Below are 23518 nucleotides of genomic sequence, written 5' to 3'. Positions count from 1 at the left end.
AAAAAAAAAAAAAAAAAAAAAAAAAAAACTAGAGTGGTTGTCTAATTGTCTTGTTTTAAAAAAACTAGCTCTAACTTAGATACAGCTGTCTCAGTTGACCTCCAGTGGTGATCCAGGACATGTCATCAACTGCAATGACATCAACTGTCTCACATCTGGTAACACTCACAACACAGATGATGTAGGGAAAGCTATTGTCTTTCCCCTAGGATTAGTGGTGTTCCTATGTTACGGGCAAAAGAGAAATGAATGCAGACCCTAGAGACTCTATCATTGATTTTAAAAATATTAAAATTACAGAAGATATGATTTACCTAGCTGAACAGATCCTTCCAGTAAGGTCAAAGAGGCAGCTGAGTTACTGGCTCCATACTGGTTGGTTCAGTAATAAAAGTGATAAAAGTTCTTAACTCTGAGGCTCTGGAAATATAGATAGATAGATAGATAGATAGATGGATGGATAGATAGATAGATAATTCATATTGAATACTTATGTGTATGTCTAGCTTTATTCAGGCCAAAGTATTCTTATACTCTGCACAAAGCCATCCAAAACCTATGCATATTGGTTGGAAAGCCACTCAAAATGTAGCCTACCTGGAAACATCAACCTTGTTATCTTGCAAAGAGCTGTCTTTAAAGTCACTTTTTTAGGTTAAGGCTCATCTCCTAGAAGATCAGTTAAAATATAAATATTACCTGAGTTCTGTAAAAACTTAGCCCATTAATATCTGCTGAACATACTAGTAAATATTATTTTTTCTCAAATTAGTTAGCTGTTATCTAAAGGAGAGAGAAAAATAGAGCCTGAAAGAATGGGATACAGGAGCCCTGGCCCACTAAAGGAGGCAGATGTGAGGGCATGAGCCAGAAGCAACTTTCATAAATCCTGTGGATGCAATCTTGCCCTCTGTTTGTGATTAAACTCCTGTGTTATGGGATAAGATGAGCACCCGTATGTCATCGGGGTTACTGGAGCTACCTAGAGCAGAGGAGAAGCATCGCTACTCTTGTCCCATTGCTGTTACAGTCTGGAAGGCAGAGACCACATGCTGTAGAATTGGATGGCAGTAAGAGAGAAGACGCGGGGTGCAGAAGAGTGAGACTTCCTTCCCTAATACAAAGCATTTAGGCAAGGGTGTTAGGAAAAAACACACAAGAGTATGTCTGTGGCACCTGGAGGTTGAAATGCTACCTCAAACTGCTTAACATATACCAATATTGCTAGGATAAACTCATTTTGATTCAAAGACTAATAGGCAAGTTCAGAAATAATGATTAGGAGTTTCTAGAGTATAGCCCTCAATAGCAAATAAAAGTAAAAAGACCAGGTGAAGTAATTACAAGGAAAGACGTCCACAGGTTGGCCAAAAAGAAAAAGGCAAGTTTCAAGATAGGTAGTATTTAGTTGAATACAATAATTGTAATTGTAGCTATTATGTTTATAGTACCAGGCACCAAGTGCTTCATCTGTATAAATTCATTAAATCCTCAAACAACCCCATGAGGTAGGTTCTAGTAACATCACCAGCCACATTTTTTGAATGAAAAAGTAGACTCAGAGAGGTGAAGTAACCAGCTTGAGGCCACCCAGCAAGTAACTGGCAGAGATAGGATTTAAATCCAAGCAGCCTGGCACCAGAGCCCCTGCTCTTAGCCCTGCTATCTCGGCAGACATTCCTGATGGGCCATGAAAAAACAGGGAGAGGAAGTGAATATAGAAAGAAAAGAAGGAAAGGATTATCCAAAGCATATATAAAGAGAAGCAGAAACAAAATGTATGAGCGAATAATGAAGTAAATCACCCTCTCCACCAGCCGAAAGTATTTTTCGTTTTCTTTTTTTTTAATCAAAGGTTGAAAAATACTGAATCAAAAAGCTATGAAATTGTTTCACCAAAGTACCAATAAAGCACCAGCCCACATAAGTGACTATTTTCTACTGTACTGGTATTTACTAATTATGCTATACTGCTGTCTCTGATGACAAAATGCCACCGATATTGTCGGTACAACTAATGAAGTCTCTATTCATAATTTGAAGTCCCAGAATAAGTTTTTGGTTTCATGAAGACGTAAGCTCTAAATTGAAAGTAAATTTTATGGTGGGAATGCCCACTGCTCAAGGTACATAGAGATGATGACATAACTTAAATTTCTATCATCCCAATTAATAGTCTTCTCTTACCTTCTCAACAAAACTGAATACATCATCTGCATGGGATGTTAAGATTTGTACCCAGTGCTTCGTTCAGGAAAGAAGCTGGCCCTTTGGGGTACCAAAAGGCTATCAGAATGTATCGATTTCATAAGCGCCACCGATGAGGTTAGCGTAGTAATGGTGAGTAGCAATGAGGGGCAGCAGAATACAGTTCTGATGGGCCATACCTAGCTCCTTCTGTATGCTGTCAGGGACTCCTGTAATAGTCTTTCTCCTTTTGACTTTCTTCGGTCGTCTTACCAGAGTGTCTGTGTAAATTAGAGACCGCCGAAGGCTGGCCTGGCGATCGAAATTCTCCCCTAATGTAGAGCAGTAGAACAAGCAAAGCAAGGTTATTTTCAAGCAAGCCGACACCATGCACTTTCTTCCAGAAGCTTGTTGTAAAATGATAAGAAGGTATTAATAATGATGTTAGCCAGTCATACGATGATGAATGAATGCTGAAGGGCAAAAAAGGAAGGCAAGCACATCAGCACCATAAGGCTATTTTCCAACTTCCGTGTGTGTCCTTCCGAAGGAAGCACCTTGAGCTCATTTGCAAATGAGCTGGAGTGGCAAATACAAACTGGTGAATAACACACTGGAAAAGTGAGTTTGTGTTCTTTAAAAAACGTATCATTTTGGAAGTACTTTACAAAGGTCTTCTGGTCCCTGAAATCACGCTTAACATCAGTGTGTATGCGGTGCCAGCGATGAATATGTTTGACTCATCTGGTCCTCTCCAGAGACCAATGTAATGTCTTGTCCTATGTGATGAAACAAATCAAGAATTTTGGATGAAGAGCTTTCTCTTCCATCAAGGAGGCTGATAATTTGGATAGACTGTGGTAATTGCTATGGTGTGAGATACAATGGTAATGGAAAAGAAAAAGCCTTATGATGATAAAGTACTTTTATCACAATGAGACCCAGAAGCACTGATGTTGTTAAAGCTGGACTGCTTCTTGCCGTTTCTTAATCACTTTTTAAAGCTGATCTAAACCAAACCCAGAATGCCACATCCACAGGACTCTTTTTCTTTCTAGCGTGTAAGCTGTGTGATTTAACACATCATGGGAAACCATAAAATAGTAACGTATCAGTTACTGATTGGTCTGCTTTAAATTTATCAGTTTAATTAAAGAAAGTTTTATAGTATTGACCTTGTTAAATGGTTCTCAAAGAGATTAAAAAAATACATACACAAAATATATACTTTTATGTTTTAAGAAAAGTATAAAAATTATTCACTCTTTTTAGCAATATTGACGCACATTCAAAGTGGGTATGTTGTAAACAATGTATCTTCTATTTTAATGGGAATGAATTGTGAATAGAACCAATAAGGTTCTAGTCAAAACAGAGGATAAAAGATCTGAATGATCAAAACACATTTCACCTACAAAGCAACAAACTTAGATAAGCGCTTGCAAACTTGAAAATGCTCACACTTCTGTTCCTAAATGGAGAAAAACAGAAATGACTTAGAGAAGACCCTGAAACGCTGGAAGGTACCATCACTGTGATAAATGGGTCACTACGTACAATAGCATACATGGTGCTTGTAAGGGACAAGTCAGGAGTTCACTGGTCCACCAGTTCCCTGAAGCAGAGGAAAAACATTTTCTTGGATCAAGCCATTAAGAATGGACAGAACATTAACAGATAGCTGCATTTAGTCTCCAGTTTTGCTTCCTAAACTAAAACAAAGATAAACCACCCAAGCTCCAAAGAAATTAAGAAACAAATCATGAAGATGAACATCTGAGACATACACCGTTACTGGTGCCGACACTCCATCTTGAATCGTGACCTAAAAGGACTGTCTCCCCCACTGGATTATACATTTCTGGAGGGTAGGGTCCGTAATCATGTACTGTAGCATCGCCTGTGGCATTCAGCTCAACGCCTGATACAAAGCAGTTATTCAGTAAATATCTACTGAATTGAGAGGAATTTAATTATTCCCTTTCATTGAAAAATGGCATTAGTTGGTCATGGTTACTACTTAGAAATCGATTTAGCTAGCTCGAACATCAGTACAAAGGCAGTTTGTAAGAAGTGCTTAAGTATGTTTACCCACTCTATTTATCTTCCAGGTGGAAGAGTTGTTATCCCACATGGCCGACTATGGGACATACTCATATGTACATTTCATTTTAAACATTTTTTTCTCAACTCTTAGAACATGAGGAGTCCCACAGGACTATGACTAAAGGGATTAAATTGATTTTCAAGCCAGCAGATCACTGTGCTAACGTTCTACCTCTATGCCTGGCGAGCATCTCTCTGGATTTGAAATAATATATTTATTGGCATTCTTCCCTCTGCTGAACTGTACTGCAAACCAAATAGAAGGTCAATGTTCACCCAAAAAAATGAACACATGACAATGCCCTACAGGAAGCTACATTTTTATTTCAAAAGTCTTCTAGGGCTTTAGAAATATATCGTTTAAAGAGCAGGAAGTTGTATAACCTATGTCAATTCAACCACTAAAAGTAAACATTTTAAATTTAATGCTTATTTATACCAGAATATTAGGAAAACTACTTCTTTATGAAATATGTGTGTATATGTGAACACACGGATCTAGAAAATGGATCAATAAATACATAATTAGGTATTTGCTTTCTACATTTCCAAAAACGTTAACCACTCAGAATTAAACTGCATTTTTTCCTAACTCATGCCGCTCATTTGTTTATTGTCATTCACCTTTCCTGTGTGGCATTTTCAAGCCCTCCTTTTAAACTCTATGCAATTCATATCCACTTAGTCGTCACACAGGAGAGAATTAAGTTCAAAGAGACTGACAGTGTCTGCTGTTGTGACAATGTATTTCACTGCAAATTATTCTTTATTCCTGAAACTCTAGTTACTCTGTTTTAAATTTCCTAATCTCACGATAATGCATTTTACCCTAATTCCATTAAGGACTGTCACATTTCATAGCACAATCTTATCTTATAATATTATTTCTGAGGCATTTAATCATATATAATGTAATTACATTTCTGCTGCATTTAATCAATCAAATAATGTAATGCATTATCTTGTAGAAAATATGCACCATGTATTTCATTGAGCAATAAACATTGTACTTTGTTCTGAAACGTTAACTACGTATAAAAATATCTTTAAAATATATGATCTAGGGCTTCCCTGGTGGCGCGGTGGTTGAGAGTCAGCCTACCGATGCAGGGGACGCGGGTTCGTGCCCCGGTCTGGGGGGATCCCGCGTGCCGCGGAGCGGCTGGGCCCGTGAGCCATGGCCGCTGGGCCTGTGCGTCCGGAGCCTGTGCTCCGCAATGGGAGGGGCCACAGCAGTGAGAGGCCCGCGTACCGCAAAAAAAATAAAAATAAAAATAAAATATGATCTAGGTAAATGAGAATCACGCTCAGAAAAATCAATGTTATTTTTATAGAAAATGGAATGAAATGCCATGCTATTCCTTTAAGGCTTAAGTATAGTAAATATGGAAAAATGCACATGGAATTTAAAATAATTCAGGTACTTATTTATTAAATTTCTCTGGAATTCAAAATAGAGTTTTAAATATAATTTTTAAACATCCTGTAAGGTTTTAAAAAGTTCATCAGTAACTATCAAAATGTTTTCAGTTCCTTACAGAATGTTTTTAGTCCCTTACAAAATGTTTTTAGTCCCACCAATGCCATTGCAAAAAGCTTTCTAAGTAGTCAAGAGCAGTTGCCTCAGAAACGTAGCAAGGGTGCTATGGGTTTTCATCCTAATTTTTTATGAAAACTTATCCTTATTGGTCACCTGATTTTTTATAGGTTCTGGCCCTATAAGCCAGGCTTTGTATGGACTGATTATCAATATAACTATCAGTAAACTATTTCTCTTGAACACATAGTCTAATGGCTGAAGCTACTAACTCTTAACGTGTCTATTTTGCATTTTGTACACTCCCCAAACCACTGACCTAGCTTCTCTGCAGGCTATGGAAGTGATAAAGTACAAAAGTTTTGATATCTTTTAACAGTTCTTCTACATTTGTGAAATACTGTCTTTGAACTTTATGTACCTTGTTGTCACTTTAATTATCATAGATGATATTTTTAAATTCAGAAGGAATGGATTTTTATTTGACGGTTATAGAATTCAAATTATGGAGCTCAAGATATAATTTTACCACTCTATTAAGTTTTTAAAAATATATATTTATAGTTATTATTAATTCACTTGATATTTTTATTTCAAGTTATTTTTCTCTTTTTCTACTTGAGAAAACAAGAAGGTAAGCAAATCATTCAGAAATATCACTAAAGTGTTATATCTTCACTTCTAAAAATCAGTTAAAATAGCCCTTCAGAAGGTAAACCTAATTTTTTCTTACCCAAGATCACATTTGGAAGATATTCCCATACGGCCAAAATATTTTTAGAAGGCAAATCAATTCAAAGAAACACTTCAGCTGAATGGCTGGACCACTGAGTTCTTTGACATCAACCTCTGATGACATAGAGTCTTCTAATCTAAAAGCAATATATATTTGACATGCACATACATATATATGTTTTAGTATTCCCTTCATTAAACAAGGAGCAGGAAGTCAGACCACAGCTATTTACCTGGGATGTATAAATGACATGCTAAGAGCACATAACAAAGAGCCATAGTCATTCTCCCAGAACATTTGGAACCTGTCTGCAGAGCAAAGCATACCAGTTATGTTAATAGGAACTACATCAGCCTGGACTGTTTGGGCCTGCTGTCGCATCTTCTCTTCCGGTGTTGGCAAGGGAAGTGATTTGGTCCAGTTGGTTTGAGTATTAAATTCAGAGAAGTCACTTGAGGTTGGCGTTTTAGGTCTCCTGGTAGAAAGTCTTTCCTCTTCCGACGAAGAGATAGAACACTGCAGGGGAAAAAAGTGAGAGGAAGCCATAGTATGTGTAAATGCTGGCAGAAACATTTAAAAATACATTTCTTTAAAAAAAATTTTTTAACTGATTTGAAGCCATAAAAAAAAAATTGGTCACATTTAGGGACAGAAGCAACGGTTTGCAAGAGAAGTGTTCATCACCTTGTGTATGACTCATAATATATATGATTTGCAGAGGCCTTAGTCTCTAAGCCATGAGGACTGCAAAAGGTTTTGCTGACCAACAAAATTTTTTAAGCCTCAATCTCATTTCCTTTAGGCTCTGGCCTCAAAGAACAGTTTGAAAATGATAGAGCTTTTGTTGCTCAACTATCTGTGCTCTTCGGAAACCATTTATATGGGGAAAAAAAAATCAGTGTGAAATTGTTAAATTATAAGAAGCTGACTGAAGCTCTGCTTGGAGCCTTATCAAAGTCCCGTGAAAACATTTCTAGCAGTGTCTGTTTTTATACAGATTAACATGCTAACTGGGGAGCCCTCGTCAATACCCTTCCTCCTGTAACATCTTAAAAAGTGTAAGCAGGAAAGTTGTTTTGGCAAGCATTTTATGATGAACTTCACCATGGCTCCAGCAGCTGGTTCTATGACAAGAAAACACCAAGAACTCAAAAGAAATGTGACGGTCTCAGGAACAGCAGCAACAATAACAACAAAAAAGGGTAATTGACTTTTGTTGGGAAATGGCAGGTTATAATCATAATAAACGCTTAAGGACTGCTCTTCAAGTCAAAAGCATTTAAACTAACTACCACCTAAGGCAGTTAAGACAGGTTTTCCTTAAAAATGAAAAGTCAATAAACCTTCCCAAGGGAATTCCTAGAATACTAGCACCCAGGTCAATTCAGCACCCCTCAACCACACAGCCCCCCAAAAGGGTAACTGCTATCCTGACTCCTAACACCCCAGCTTCATTTGCCTGTAATTGAATTTTCTCTAAGGGAAATTATACTGTATTTTCTGTTTCGTGACTTATTTCTTTCATTTAACGTTATGTTTGTGAAGATTTTTCTATCTTTAAAAAGCACGTGTTGGGCTTCCCTGGTGGTGCAGTGGTTGAGAGTCCGCCTGCCGATGCAGGGGACACGGTTTCGTTCCCCGGTCCGGGAGGATCCCACATGCAGCGGAGCGGCTGGGCCCGTGAGCCATGGCCGCTGAGCCTGCGCATCTGGAGCCTGTGCTCCGCAACGGGAGAGGCCACAACAGTGAGAGGCCCGCGTACCACAAAAAAAAATAAAAAAGCATGTGTTGATGCATTTCTGGATTTAACGCAAGTTTCCGAGAGGACATCAGTAAGACATCTACAGAAATGCAGTAGGTAGATATCTCAAACAGAACACTGCCATCTCTGTTTACTGCTATTGAATTAACCCTCCTGCAAAATATCTGTATTTATCCTACAACTACTAGCACTCCACAAATCTGAAAACGACTACACAAGGGCTAATGAAAATGGGATGGTGCGGGGTTAGGGTTCTAGGCTAAGACTCCAAATACTCAGGTCACTCACTTTACAGTTAATTGATCTTGAAGCTGTTCCTAAACACTGAAGTTTACTTGGCTGTAAAAAAGGGCTATCCTCCCTACCTTCCACATGCCACTACAGGTATTCGTGAACCTAGTGACATGAGAGCTGTGGGAAAGGCACTGTGGAAATAAAAATATAAATCATATGAATAGACATCTTGATATTTGAGACTTTATATTATTAGTACATAAAATGTATAAAATGATAACCTAGTTTCTCTGCCACCTAAGGAAAACATGAAATGTGTGTAATTAAATTGACAATATACTCAATTTATAATGAGCATATGTTACTGACATCCTATTATGATACTAAAGTGTACCATATCTATTCATATTTGATCCAACACTGGTTAAAATGATCACAACTCCTAAGATCCTTGAGAGGCAATCAAAGGGGTTTTTGAATCAGCAGCAGCAGCTAAGCCATGCCGATGTAAATCAATTATTTCTATCCTTTTTGCAGTCGTGACACTCGCGTTGGGTTTGATTTATAATACTCATGATCTACCCTTACGTTGCAGATACACAAATTAAAATTAATTTTATTTGAGAATTTCATGCAGTTTGTGTAAAGGTCACATGTCTGAAGTTGAATCTCAGTTTAGTAAATTAGGTTACTCTGATTTTCTGATATCTATACACAGAAATAATTTTTCAGGCAACTTTGAAATATAGCACACATTTTAAAGGCCATAAGAAGCAAATCCTAATCAAAAAGGTCTGAAAGAAAGAAAAGTAAAGCTTCAGCTTGATGGAGAATAAACAGCATGGTGACACCCTACCAAGAGGGTTCCCTTTTCCGTGTGACGTCTGCCGAGGGAGGTGGAGAAGCACTGTTCTGTGGTCTGTATTTGGCTCAATGGGGCTCATCAGCCTTAGTAACCTACCTTTCTTTCAGTTGACTGAGAGTGTCAGAATTGAAAACTGTCACAGTGCAATAGTACTTCAGTTTAGCCTCGTTGTCATGGGATGATGACTAGGGACCGCTCCAGTATGACAAGTGACAAAGATCATCTTTTTTTTTTTTTTTTGCGGTACACGGGCCTCTCACTGCTGTGGCCTCTCCAGTTGCGGAGCACAGGCTCCGGACGCACAGGCTCAGCGGCCATGGCTCACGGGCCCAGCCACTCCGCGGCACGTGGGATCCTCCCAGACCGGGGCACGAACCCGTGTCCCCCGCATCGGCAGGTGGACTCTCAACCACTGTGCCACCAGGGAAGCCCTAAGATCATCTATTTTATAAAGTGCTCCCTTCCTTTGCAAGAAAACTTCCCAGACATGCAGGTCACAGATAAAGTTATATGCAGATGGGACTGTTATACAGTGCCACAATCTACTAAAGAGAAATAGAAAACCAGGATGGTACAACTTCCAGAATGATCTGGCTCCCATCCTTCTCAGCATTTATAAATGCAGCAGGGGAACAGGAGAAACCTCAACCATCTCGATGGCAGAACACATCACAGTTACTCCATTAAGATGGCTACTGTAATGCTCTGGATTATTACCTTAGCCTCTTAACTGGTCTCCATGCTCTGACCTTGTTGGCCACCCTCCCCTTCTCCCCACCGCCCCTTTAATAGTCTACTGCTCAACACAGAAGCCAGAGGGATCCTTTTAAAATATGTCAGATCCATATATACACTACCAAACGTAAGGCAGACAGCTAGTGGGAAGCAGCCGCATAGCACAGGGAGATCAGCTCGGTGCTTTGTGACCACCTAGAGGGGTGGGATAGGGAGGGTGGGAGGGAGACGCAAGAGGGAGGAGATATGGGGATATATGTATACACATAACTGATTCACTGTGTTATACAGCAGCAACTAACACAACAATGTAAGGCAATTATACTCCAATAAAGGTGTTAAAAATAAATAAATAAATAAAACATGTCAGATCATGGCTGCTCCTGTGTACCCTTACTATAACCTACCAGACCCGACATGACCTGTGAACTGGCCCACTGCTACCTCTGACCTCATCTTCTACTATTCTATCCCTTACTTATTCTACTGCAGCCTCACCATCCTCCGTCCAGTTCCTTGTACAAACCAAGCACTCTCTTGCCTCAGGGCCTTCGCACTTGCTCTTCCCTTAGACATCCTCACAGATAGCACCTTCTTCTTCTTCAGGTGCTTAGTCAAGAGTCCCCTTCTTGTTGAGGTCTTACCTGTTCACTTACCTAAAATTTCAACTCCTCCCCAATACTTTATATCCCCCTTCTCAGCTTTCTTTTTTCTCTTCAGTACATATCACCAGTAGGCATACATTTTAGTCATTCACCTTGTTTGTCTCTCCCATGAGAATGTAAGTTTCAGAAGGCTTTAAATCAGAATTGCATAGAGAGCTATTTCACAATTTTAGCTAAAAAAGGGGGTCACCGTTTAGTAACTGATTGTTCAATGCCTTGCCCTGGGTTACAGGCTTTATAGGAATTGGTACCTCATTTAATCTTCACAGCATTAGCCTTGTTTTGTAAATAAGGAAATGGAGTAAAGCAACTTCACTTTTGGGAACTTCACAAGTGGGCAACTGGGACTAGAACCCACGTGTGCCCTCAAAGCTTCTGCTGTCAAACAGTGTAAAATAACAACTTGGCAATATTTGCAATAAATTACTAGGTTTTCTATCTAAAATTAAAATCTCCGGACTTCCCCAGTGGCACAGTGGTTAAAGAATCTGCCTGCCAATGCAGGAGCCATGGGTTCAATCCCTGGTCTGGGAAGATTCCACATGCCGGGGAGCAACTAAGCCTGTGCGCCACAACTACTGAAGCCTGTGCGCTCTAGGGCCCACAAGCCACAACTACTGAGCCCGCATGCTGCAACTATTGAAGCCGGCGTGCTTACAGCCCACGCTCCACAAGAAGAGAAGCCACCGCAATGAGAAGCCCGCGCACCGCAATGAAGAGTAGCCCCCACTCGCCGCAACTAGAGAAAGCCCGTGCGCAGCAACGAAGACCCAACACAGCCAAAAATAAATAAAATAAAATCTCCATTTATATCTCTGAATAAGAACAAAATCTTTAAAAAAGCTAGAGTAAAGTCAACAGTGTGGTGTAGTAGGTGGAACACTACAGTCTGGAGTAAAAAACAGTAAGTATCAGCATGCTGGCTCTGCCACCTACCAGCTGTATGTTCTGAGCAACTCAAGTGCCCTGTGCTGAGAACAGAATAACTTAAACAACGTCACCATGCTTCATGTTAAGGGATCCCTCGGTACAGGGTAAATTATTTTTTTAAATATTGAGTTTAAAGTGGTCTTGCTTTCAGAACTTAAATGCAGTTGTAAAAACTGTAAATTGATCAGTGATGTTCATTAACACCCCATATCCTTATCCTGGAAGGAATGGACAGTCACAAATGAAACATGAGAAACCTCGATTTCTTGTGTCAAATTGCTTAATTCACAAAGGGAGATCACCTGCCATACCAGCAGTTGTTTTGTGAATTTTGGATGCTGTTAAGTCCTGCATTTCAGAGACTACTAGGTCCTGTCTGGAAATCAGACAAGCTCCCACCAGATGGATGGTGGGGCCTGAAACATGGTCTCTTTGGCAGACGGCCAAGTTACCAAAAAGAAGTGGGCTTAACTATGAAACACATGTGCCCACCCAGGCTTTTTTTTTTTTTTTTTTAAATCTGCTATGCTTTTAAAAATTAGAAAACCTGGGCTTCCCTGGTGGCACAGTGGCTGGGAGTCTGCCTGCTAATGCAGGGGACACTAGTTCGAGCCCTGGTCTGGGAGGATCCCACATGCCGCGGAGCGACTAGGCCCGTGAGCCACAACTACTGAGCCTGTGCTCCGCAACGAGAGAGGTCGTGATAGTGAGAGGCCTGTGCACCGCGATGAAGAGTGGCCCCCGCTTGCCACAACTAGAGAAAGCCCTTGCACAGAAATGAAGACCCAACACAGCAAAAATAAATAAATGAAATTTTAAAAATTAGAAAACCTAATTATAGCCAGAGTTAAAGTTAGCATTCATTTAGCAATTATTACATAAAAATAGATACAGAACAGATGAAACTATATAGAGCACCATTTAAGAGGAAAACCACATACATTCCGGTCCTTTTTACAGGACACTTACTTAGTCCATGGTGTTTTTCTCTCCAGAATTAAATCTTTCTTGGGTCAACTCTTTCTTTTTAAAGATTCTAGATAGTTTTATAAGGTGCCAAAATGTTTGGAGTCTTTTTTGGCTATATGCTTCTTCCACCGTCAATACACTGAGACACAAGACATCCTGACTTCATTCTCTTCTCTCCTTATTTCTCCCCCGGGCTCCCTGGGCCCTGGACCCAACAACAAAAACCAAGGGTAGTGGTTTGGGGGGATCCACACAGAAGCACAGTTCATGGCCCATCCAGCAGCTCCACGATGGCCAGGAGGTGGTTTCCACATTCACATTATTAAATAATTTCAATTGTTCCTTCTCTCCTACTCAGTATATTACCACAAACCTAGCCTCTTTATCATGGGCTCTAAACTTTCTTACCCTGTACTGAATTAAAATATTTTGGATTTAAACGATCACATATTAAGTGAACCTAAATGTTCAAAGTGATAATGTAATTTCCTACTTTTAATGACCTTTTATTATAATAAATCATATATACAAAATAACATGAATTTTTAAGACCCTACTACCCAACTCATGACTTAAAATAGTACCAAAAAATTGCATCCACCCCAAACTCTTCCCTGCTTCCCCCAAGGTAACCATTCTCCTGAATTCTATGTTATTTATCATTCCCTAAATTGTTGTTATGCATAAATATGTCTAAATTACATATTTAGACTTGCTTGACTTTATAAAAATGGTACCATTCTCTTTGTAGTGTTATTTACTTACCATTGTTTCAAAGACATATCCATGTTGTTGTGTGAGCAATAGTTAATCCATTTCACTGAAGCCTACATTCCATTCTAACACATTTATTTATCCACTCTTTTACTGATGGATGATGCGTTGAAAAAGATGTTCTTCCTATTATCTCAACAATTCAAAACTCCCCTAAGAGAGTAGTTAGCAGGAAAGAGCTGTAGCTAAGCCTCAATTCCGCATACACTCATTGTTTGAGGGAAAACAGGGGCTGTGGAGTCACAGATTTGGGTTTTAATCCTAGTTCACTTTTGGGGGTGAAGGGTGTGTTCACTGTCTTGATTGTGGTGATGGTCTCCTGTATGTATAAATATGTCAAAACTTATTAAATTGTATACTTTAAAGACGTGTAGTTTACTTTATGTAGATTATACCATATAATGCTCTTTTTAAGAAAGAGAGAGAGAACTCTGTTTCAGGGTTTAAAAGTGATGTGATCTTAAGCAAGTGGTGTAATCCCTCCAAGATGCATTTGTGACATGCGCACAATGCAAGCTACCTTGCATGGTTGCAGTAAGTATTAAGTAGACACACACACAGCACTAAGCCCAGCCTCTGAGCTTTTCTTTGTGCCAGGTGCTTGGCTCCATACTGGGAATAAGAGATCAACACAATGAGAATGCTGTGTGTCTGTCCCCCCGTCCTGCCCCAGTCTAGAATGGAGGGCAGATATGAATACAGCCCATTCCAATTTAATGGGATGTGTGTCGCAAGAGAAACCGGAACAAGTTATGAGAGACAGCCTCACTGTTGGAATGTATAAAGGCCTGGAAATGGCAGACCCCAATCTTCCCACCCTGCCTGCAAAGGTACAGAGTAACAAGGGCCACAAACCGCAGAGCAGTAAACACAAGGAGACAGCAAAGACTCCTCTGTGCTTCCACTGTGTCCTCCTGAAACTATTCACCCAGAGAGACCCAGTGAGAAGTGACTGTATCTAGGATCGTCGTAAAGGTTTTCTCGACGGTAAGTTACCCTAGGCCAGGGGCCCTGTCTGTATACTGAGACCAAGCAGGACTTAAATGGTTTTTGAAAACAAGAGCATGAATGAATGAACATCAGACAAGTCAAAAATAGAAGGACAAATGACCACGACAGGCATAATGTGAAGGCACTGGGTAATTTAGTAATCTTGCCCTTTTATTTCACCAATATGGTGCAACGAAAAGAAATGAAATATAAGGTGAGAAGCCCTGGGTCATGTCCTCTGACTCATTCTGGCTATGTGATCTTCTTGGGAAAGTAATTTCATATATCTGAGTCTCAGTTTCCAGATGGTTACAATGGTAGTAATAATTATTAAAGTACCTATATTTCATGGGAGTTCTTGTGAAAATGAGATATGATTTTGAAAAAGTTCTAAAGCATTTTACTATCATTATAAAGTTAGTACCAGTATAACCACTGGTAGTGCTACACGTAGATAACCTGTGAAGACACAATTAGAAATTTTTTAGTAATTGCTGAAACCTCTCAAATTCATTGCCTCAGGTAGGAAATTCTACGTGGGTGGAATAAAAGACTCAGAGTGACTGAAAGAGTGGCCAATTTTCATAAAACCAGACAGTTTATAAGACACTAGTCGTCATCATTTGAGCATATACTGTGCACCAGGCGCCATGCTTAAGGATCTTACAAACCTTAATTCACTTCAACCTCACGATCATCCTCAAGGTGGGTGAGGTAATCGTGCAATTTATGATCAAAACCAGAACACCTTTGAGAGTGAAAGGGGTGCTTTGAATAATCACACAGAACAGCAGCTGTAAACCAGACTGTCCTGAGCAAAACCAGAACATGTAGTCTATGACTCTGCACAGTTGAGGAAACTGAAGCTCACAGAGGGAAGCAATTTGCCAAGGCCACCAGCTTCGACGGGTGGAAAAGCTGCCCCGGACGGGTGCTCTGAAGTATCACCTTATACAAGCCTCCTCCATGTGCAGTCACAGAGTAAGGCTACTGTCCTTCTGCCGTCTTCTAAGTCCTCCTCCAATTTAAATACCTCTTATCAGTGAAGACTAAAACAGAACCTGAGATGCCAGTTCAAAGAAAAACAGAAACTAGAAAAGAAAGTTTCTGTTTCTCTCAGTACCATTAGAGCCAACGATTTATTGCCACAAGCCCAGTCTAATTTATCTGTTTGGGGGGGAATTTTACGCAAGAGATTGAGTAATGACTGACATTCTTTCTGCTGAGACAATGGGGCCTCTATGAATGTTGCCTTGATTCAGTGAAGATATTCATCAAACATAACCTCCAGCAATGGCAGTTGGAGAAATGCCTTCTCAAGGAAGTGTTCTGTCATCTGTAACTGAATTTTCTTCAAATACCTGAATAAGCTCTTTGGTAGTACCTGGTACACACTGAAAACTGAAAGAACAAAAAAATGTCAAGGCTAGGACAATACTAAAGCAATGCCTTACTCTTTGATTTCACAGCTGAATAAAAAGGTATTTTGTGAGATTTCTGAATCTCTCTGCAGACAGCATTTTTCATGCAGCATGTTTACTATTTAATGATATACATTAACATATATAGTTGGAAATATTTCAAGCCATTTCTTTTCTTGCTACACTACACCACTACTTTGAAAGATGTATGTGGATATCATTAGCAAAATACCTTTCACCACACCATAAACACAAGTCCTACTTGGGAAATGTTTTGCATTAGGATAATTATTCTGGAACGATTAGCCAGAATAAATAACCAAAACAGACGTCCCCTAAGTTTTCTGCTCTAATTTATGTCCTTAACTTTTGCCCTATTAGCAACTCTCATTTTAGGAGAGTGCTTCTATCCTAAGCACATAATAGATGCTTAATTATTTCTTGAATGCAACTTAGGTGCTTTTCATCCTAATTTTGCTCTCAGACCATTTGCCCCTTAAGCATTTGTTAACGTACCTGTCCCTTCTTCTCTATAGTTCACTGCTCTCCTCACCATAGACCCACCTCCACTGCCCACCTGGAAATACAAAGTGAAGGGTTTCCCCAGTAGAATTTTCCCTCTAAGTTGACTTCTATATACTCCATGTTTAAAATGATCCCAACTGTTAGAATGACATTTAAGGACATGACTGCAGTTAGGGGTCTTGGTCTTAACGTGGAGACCATAAGATGCTAGCTTGGAGCCCCTCGTAGAGTTAATGGATTCCCACCTGATCTCAAATGCCAACTTCATCATATACTAAATCCCTAAAGATTTAGGTCTACTCCTGGACTTTACAGTCTGTTTTTAATATTCTGTCCTATTGGTCTGTATATCCAGGTGCCACACTGGCATGATTCTTGACTCTTTATGTCTTAACATCTGGTCAGGCTGGTTCTCCTTCCCCCACCACTGCTCTTCTGTTTTACGGCTTTCCCAGGTAGGAACCTTGGACTCAGTTTCTCCAGTCCTCGCCCTCCTCCTCCCAGCCCCTAAAATAACTCTAAACGAAAACAGAACAAAACTACTCAACTTTTTACAATAAGTCCCCTACATATGAATCTTCAAGTTGCGAACTTTCAAAGATGCGAACCGTGTTCACATGTCCAATCACTTAAGTCACGTATCTGGCGTACACTGTCACATGCGTGCATCCTCCACAAGTGCTTATGCTTTTGTGTACTTTACTGTACAGTACTGTATAGAGTACGGTAGTACAGTATCTTTATTTCAAGCCCAGGATGTCCGGAAGCAAGTGTAAAAGCAGTGGTGATGTAGCCGGTACCATACTGTACTTTTCAAGGTACTATACTGTAATATTAAATATGTTTTCCTTATTTTTTGCGTTTTTTTAATACGTATTGTGTGAAAAGTATTGTAAACCTATTATAGTACAGTACTATATAGCCGATTGTGTTAGTTGGGTACCTAGGCTAACTTTGCTGGACTTACGAACACACTGGACTTACGAACATGCTCTCGGAACAGAACTCGTTAATATGTAGGGGACTTACTGTATTGGTATTGTGTTAATTTTTAAAATTAACTTGGGCAGAAGTACAGCTCCGATCTTAGAGAACAATTTTCCACTCACCACCTTCTAGATAAAGAAATTAATGCCTTGAAGGCCCAAGTGATGCATCCAAAGAAATGCAGCAAGTGGCAGAGCTAACGCTCGAAATTTGTCTCCTTAACTCCTAGAATAACACCATCTCTTAACTTTAGCTTTTCACCTCCCCCTTCCTCACCATTCACAGCCACTCTTTGGATCTCGAGGTCCTTAGGACTTCTTGCCTGTTGCAGTAGTCTATAAATATTCTTCTTACACACCTCACCCTCTCCCAACCCCTTCCCCATTTTGTGACTGCCCAAGTCAGAAGAATTTCTCTTTCGAATGTCACTATATGACAAACATTTATTGCATCATGTTAATACATGTAAAAGTTTTTATTCTGGTGAGTTCTCCCTACCTGAGAGCTCTAAGTTTCTTGAGGCAAGTACAGATATCTTATTAATCTTCGCATTTTGTAGTAGCAGGTAAATGCTATATACATTAAGAAACATTTATTCACTGGCTGCCGCTTCTTCCTGGAATGTCCTTCTCCAAGATTTCTGCATGGCTCACTCTTTTAATCCCAATCACCTCTTTGCTCAGGAAGGCCTACCCCTTTAATTTAAAATTGCAACCTCTTGTTCTGTTTTATTTTACTCTACAGCACACGTCACTTAGTACAGCATCATTGCTTATTTATTCTCGGTGTCTCACCATCAAATCAAAGCACCATCAAGGACGAGTATTTCTTTTGTTTGCTTCATTGTTACATCACCAGCACCTAGAAGAGTCCCTGACACACAGAAGATGCTTAATAACTACTTTTTAAAAAATGAATTATAATTCTGTGTTTAAAGTAGTGAAGGTGATGGATGTGTTAATCAACCCAATTGTGATGGTCGTCTCACAAAGCACACGTATGTCAAATCATCACACTTTAAATATATAAAAATGTATTTGTCAATTCTATTTCAATAAAGCTGAAAAAACTTAATCTAAACAAAACAAAATCCTCACCATGTAATTCATCTTCTGATTTTAATTTTCCTTACTCATACCAACAAGAGAAAAGTGAGTTTTTAAAATTATAGGCTAGATCAATTTTGAAATAGCTGCTTTTCCTATTATAATAAAAGACCTTCTTTGTATAGATCTTCCTCAACTTATGATGGGGGTTTGTCAGATAAGCCCACCGTAAGTTGAAAACAAACGTCAAAATGTATATAATTCACTAACCTACCGAACATTGCAGCTTAGCCCAGCCTACCTTAAACATGCCCAGAACACTTAACATTAGCCTACTGTTAGGGCAAATCATCTAATGCAAAGTCTATTGTATAATAAAGTGTTTAATATCTCATGTAATTTATTGAATATTGTACTGAAATCAATACACTGTTTATGTCCCTTTAATGAATTCCTTGGGTCCTGAACTTACCTTTTTTGGACTAATTTTAGACTTACAGAAAAGTTGTAAAGATAGTATGGAGAATTCCTTGTGTACCCTTCACCCAGTTTCCCCTAATATCGACATATTACATAATCATGGTACATTTGCCAAAACCAAGAAATTAACGTGGGATAATACTATTAACTAAAAAACAGACTTATTCTGATTTCACCAGTTTTTCCAACTTACGTCCTTTTTCTCTTCTGCGATCCAGTCCAGGATCCTCTGTTGCATTTAGAAGCCTTACCTTTGGATCTGGTTCTTCATCCTCGTCTTGATAATCATCGCAGAATGGACTGGAGTTGGCTGCAAAGGTGGGTCCCTGGGAGTAGTACTGAGAACTCCGGTAGCCATCCTGCCGCAGCTTATCACATTCTGCAGGGGTACAGGCCGGGGAGGGGAGAAAGGGCTTTAAGAACCAGGATTAGTTTAATCCTCCTTACTTACCTTTCCTAGTAATATTTCTCTACGCATAACACAATTTCAAAATGACAATATTAATAATAAAAATTATGGTAAAAAGAACTACGAATTAGTAAAGCAGTTGCCACACTCTACGTACCACGTTAATACACTTCAAAGGGATTACCTTTACACCTCACAACAACCCTCTGACTCAACTTTAGGGTAATTAAATCACTTGTTGTGTAATGTTATGCAAGTAAGCAGCGGACTCAGAATTTGAACCCAAGGTCTTACTTACCATAATCTTTTTCCAGTTTTATTGAAGTACAGTTGATTTACAATGTTGTGTTAATTTCTGCTATACAGCAAAGTGACTCAGTTATACATATACATATTCTTTTTCTTATTCTTTTCCATTATGGTTTATCACCAGGTACTGACTATAGTTCCCTGTGCTATACAGTGGGACCTGGTTGTTTATCCATCCTATACATGATAGTATGCATCTACTAATCTCAAATTCCAATCCTTCCCTCCCCCACTCCCCTCCCCCTTGGCAACCACAAGTCTGTTCTCTATGTCTGTGAGTCTGTTTCTGTTTCGTAGATATGTTCATTTGTGTGGTATTTTAGATTCCACATATGAGTGATATGTGATGTTTGTCTTTCTCTGACTGACTTGCTTCACTTACTATGATAATCTCTAGGTCCATCCATGTTGTTGCAAATGGCATTATTTCATTCTTTTTTATGGCTGAGTAATATTCTGTTGTATATACATACCACATCTTCTTTAACCATTCATCTGTCGATGGACATTTAGGTTGCTTTCATGTCTTGGTTATTATAAATTATGCTGCTATGAATATAGGGGTGCATGTATCCTTTTGAATTAGAGTTTTGTCTGGGTATATGCCCAGGAGTGGGATTGCTGGATCATATGGCAACCCTATTTTTAGTTCTTTGAGGAATCTCCATACTGGTTTCCATACTTACTATAATTTTTGACATGAAACAATTGATTAAGTAATTCCACATCAAAAAACACAAGCAATTCTCATGCTAGGCTTGTTTTCTAGACTGATTAGCTGGAAGTGACAAGAGAAATCATGGATTATAATGCTCTCATTTTGTTTTTACTTCTCAATTTAACTTTGATGCTAAACAGCCTATAATCACTGTGCAGAATTCAGTTAGTACAAGCTGGCTGGCAGTCTGAGATGTCTTCCAGTCCACGGAGGAATGCCTGGCACCACTGAGTGGAAGGTAAGTAGCAGCCCTGGATCGCAGAGGGACTAGGACCACTGGCTGCTCAGAGATTAGAGATTCTCTTCAAGGAGCAACAAACCATTGCACTGATAACTCCCATTGGTGGGGGTGAGCACAGAATGAAGAAGAGTTCTAATGGCTTTTCAAAGCCCCAGGAGCTCTCCTATTACCCAAATACCTCAGAGGAGCATTTGTCTTGCAAAAGGATTCCCCACAGGGTTCCTTTAAATATCCAGCTTGGTAAAGGAAGGTGACATGTGTTTGGTTTTGGACAAGTTTCCTCTCTGCACAGCTTTACAAAACCATGCGCCTAATGGCACAGAACTAAAGTAGGGCATCTTCAGAGTTCCCTTCTAACACTAGGAGCTAAGCTTCTTCTTCAAAGAGGAGATTAATAGTTGCTTTAGTGGAGAGATAAAAATTCTGCAACTGGAGAATAAAAAAATCCTCACTCTCCTGTGCTATCTACCTCACAGTGGGAGTGGAGAACCAAACCAAAACTATAAATCAGATTTTTTAAAAGTCCCATGGAAATAGTCACGAGGCTCTTTTAGAATGCCAAACTAACTTAAAAATTAATGATTTAATAATATAATTATCATAAGAGAGCTAAACCCTACTACTTCAGTTACTTATGGGCTGAACAGTGTGTGGGCTGGCAACCACTGTTAATACTGAGTAAAACAGAAAATTAAAAAAAAAAATTTCGGAAACTTCCAGAACACACTTTTAAAAATGAGGATTTACTAACCCTAACCCTTTTCAGTGAGAAATACTTTCACATTTTCTCCAATATTTGACAATCTCTCTGCAAAAGTAGATAGTACAACCAGACTCTATGCTCTCGTTCTACAGCGATGTTACCTGGAGCATGACAGCTAGTTTTCAAACGGTGTTCTGTGCAGAGTTCTGGGATTCTGTAAATATTTTATTTTATTTTTTTATCTTAAAGCTAAGATAAAAAATTATAGCTCCATAGTTCTACATGTCATTAACTTGTATTGCTAAATTAACTTTTCTGTAGTCCTATAAAACTGAAGTCGCCTAAGGATTCAGGGTGAACCTTGTCAAACAAACCAATAAAACCTATTACCACTGGCAGCTACTTATCACGTAATTCAGTGCTTTCAAATAGTTGCCAAACAAATCAAAATACAAAGTGAAGGCCAAGGGCCTCTTCAACTAAGTCCTTTCCCTGTTCAAAATAATCCTTTCTCCCCTCATCCACTGACCTTATGAAAAGTACAAGTCTCAAATTATAGAAGTTTATAATATTAAAAAAATCTGTTTCACGTACCAGGTACCGTGTAAGAATGTATTTGAAAAAGATTCCTCTGCAAGGGACTGCTAGGCTAGATCATGTCTAAAGGTGATATTAGTTCTGATATTCTTGGCAATAATATTAAAAATAAGCAAAGCGCTATCATCAAAAGGACAAGAAATAACAAGTGTTGGCAAGGATGTGGAGAAAAAGGAACCCCTGTGCACTGTTGGTGGGAATGTAAACTGGTGCAGCCACTATGGAAAACAGTATGGAGGTTCCTCAGAAAATTGAAAATAGAACTATCATACGATCCAGCAATTCCACTTCTAGGTATTTACCTGAAGAAAACAAAAACACTAATTCAAGAAGACATATGTACTCCAATATTCACACAAACATACAGAGGACTATTACTCAGCCATAAAAAAGAACGAAATCTTGCCATTTGCAACAGCATGGATGGACCTAGAGGGTATTATGCTAAGTGAAATAAGTCAGACAGAGAAAGACAAATACTGTATGATTTCACTTATATGTGGAATCTAAAAAACAAAACAAACCAGAAACAGACTTATAGATACAGGGAGCAAGTGGATGGCTGCCAGAGGGGAGGGAGGTGGGGTTGGGCAAAATAGGTGAAGGGGATTAAGATGTACAAACTTCCAGTTATAGGGCTTCCCTGGTGGCGCAGTGGTTGAGAGTCTGCCTGCCAATGCAGGGGACACGGATTCGTGACCCGGTCCAGGAAGATCCCATGTGGGATCCCTAGGCCCGTGAGCCATGGCCGCTGAGCCTGCGCGTCCGGAGCCTGTGCTCCGCAATGGGAGAGGCCACAACAGTGAGAGGCCCACATACCACAAAAACAAAACAAAACAAAACAAAAAAAAACCCTTCCAGTTATAAAATAAATAAGTCACAGGGATATAATATACAGTATAAGGAATACAGTCAACAATACTGTAATAATTTTGTATGGTGACTTATTAGGATTGTTTTATAACGTATTTAAATATCGAATCTGTATGTTGTACACCTGAAACTATATTGTACAAGTTATACTCCAATTAAAATTTTTTAATTAAAAAGAAATTTAAAGTAGCCTAATAACTCGATACCCGTTGAATCTTAAAAGACCAAAATATCGTAAAATTATTATCCATAAGTTAAAAGCATGAAAGGCTGACAATTATTAGTATTTCCAATGTGTGTCACCTTTTAAGCCTAGTTTAAAAGATAATGCCCTTTTTCCCCCCAAGATTAAGTTTATGTCACAAAAATACTTAAATAGTAGTATAACAAACAGTGGCATATATCAAATGAACACGATGCTGGTCTAAGATTAAATTAGGCCATATAGGGACTTCCCTGGTGGTGCAGTGGTTAAGAATCCACCTGCCAATGCAGGGGACACAGGTTCGATCCCTGGTCCAGGAAGATCCCACATGCCGTGGAGCAACTAAATCTGTGCGCCACAACTACTGAGCCTGTGCTCTAGAGCCCGTGAGTCACAACTACTGAGCCCGCACGCCTACAGCCCGTGCTCTGCAACAAGAGAAGCCACCGCAATGAGAAGCCTGCGCACTGCAATGAAGAGCAGCCCCCACTCGCCGCAACTAGAGAAAGCCCGC

The 23518-nt window shown here is 39.3% G+C and overlaps 1 protein-coding gene across 1 annotated transcript in view; it reads right to left on the bottom strand.

Moving 5' to 3' along the window:
- NHSL1 (NHS like 1) overlaps positions 1-23518 on the bottom strand; it is a 239058-nt gene that overhangs the window by 15148 nt on the left and 200392 nt on the right. Inside the window, exons 5-6 of the mRNA XM_024739419.1 lie at positions 19201-19328; positions 6893-7082 (exon numbers count right to left, since the gene is read on the bottom strand). Coding sequence (XP_024595187.1) covers positions 6893-7082; positions 19201-19328 — 318 coding nt within the window. The remainder of the gene's footprint in view (positions 1-6892; positions 7083-19200; positions 19329-23518) is intronic.

Source organism: Neophocaena asiaeorientalis, unplaced genomic scaffold (genome assembly GCF_003031525.2).
Source record: "Neophocaena asiaeorientalis asiaeorientalis breed wild unplaced genomic scaffold, Neophocaena_asiaeorientalis_V1.1 scaffold162, whole genome shotgun sequence".
In the NCBI taxonomy this organism is placed as follows: Eukaryota; Metazoa; Chordata; class Mammalia; order Artiodactyla; family Phocoenidae; genus Neophocaena; species Neophocaena asiaeorientalis.
This window is presented reverse-complemented; position numbering and strand designations above follow the sequence as displayed.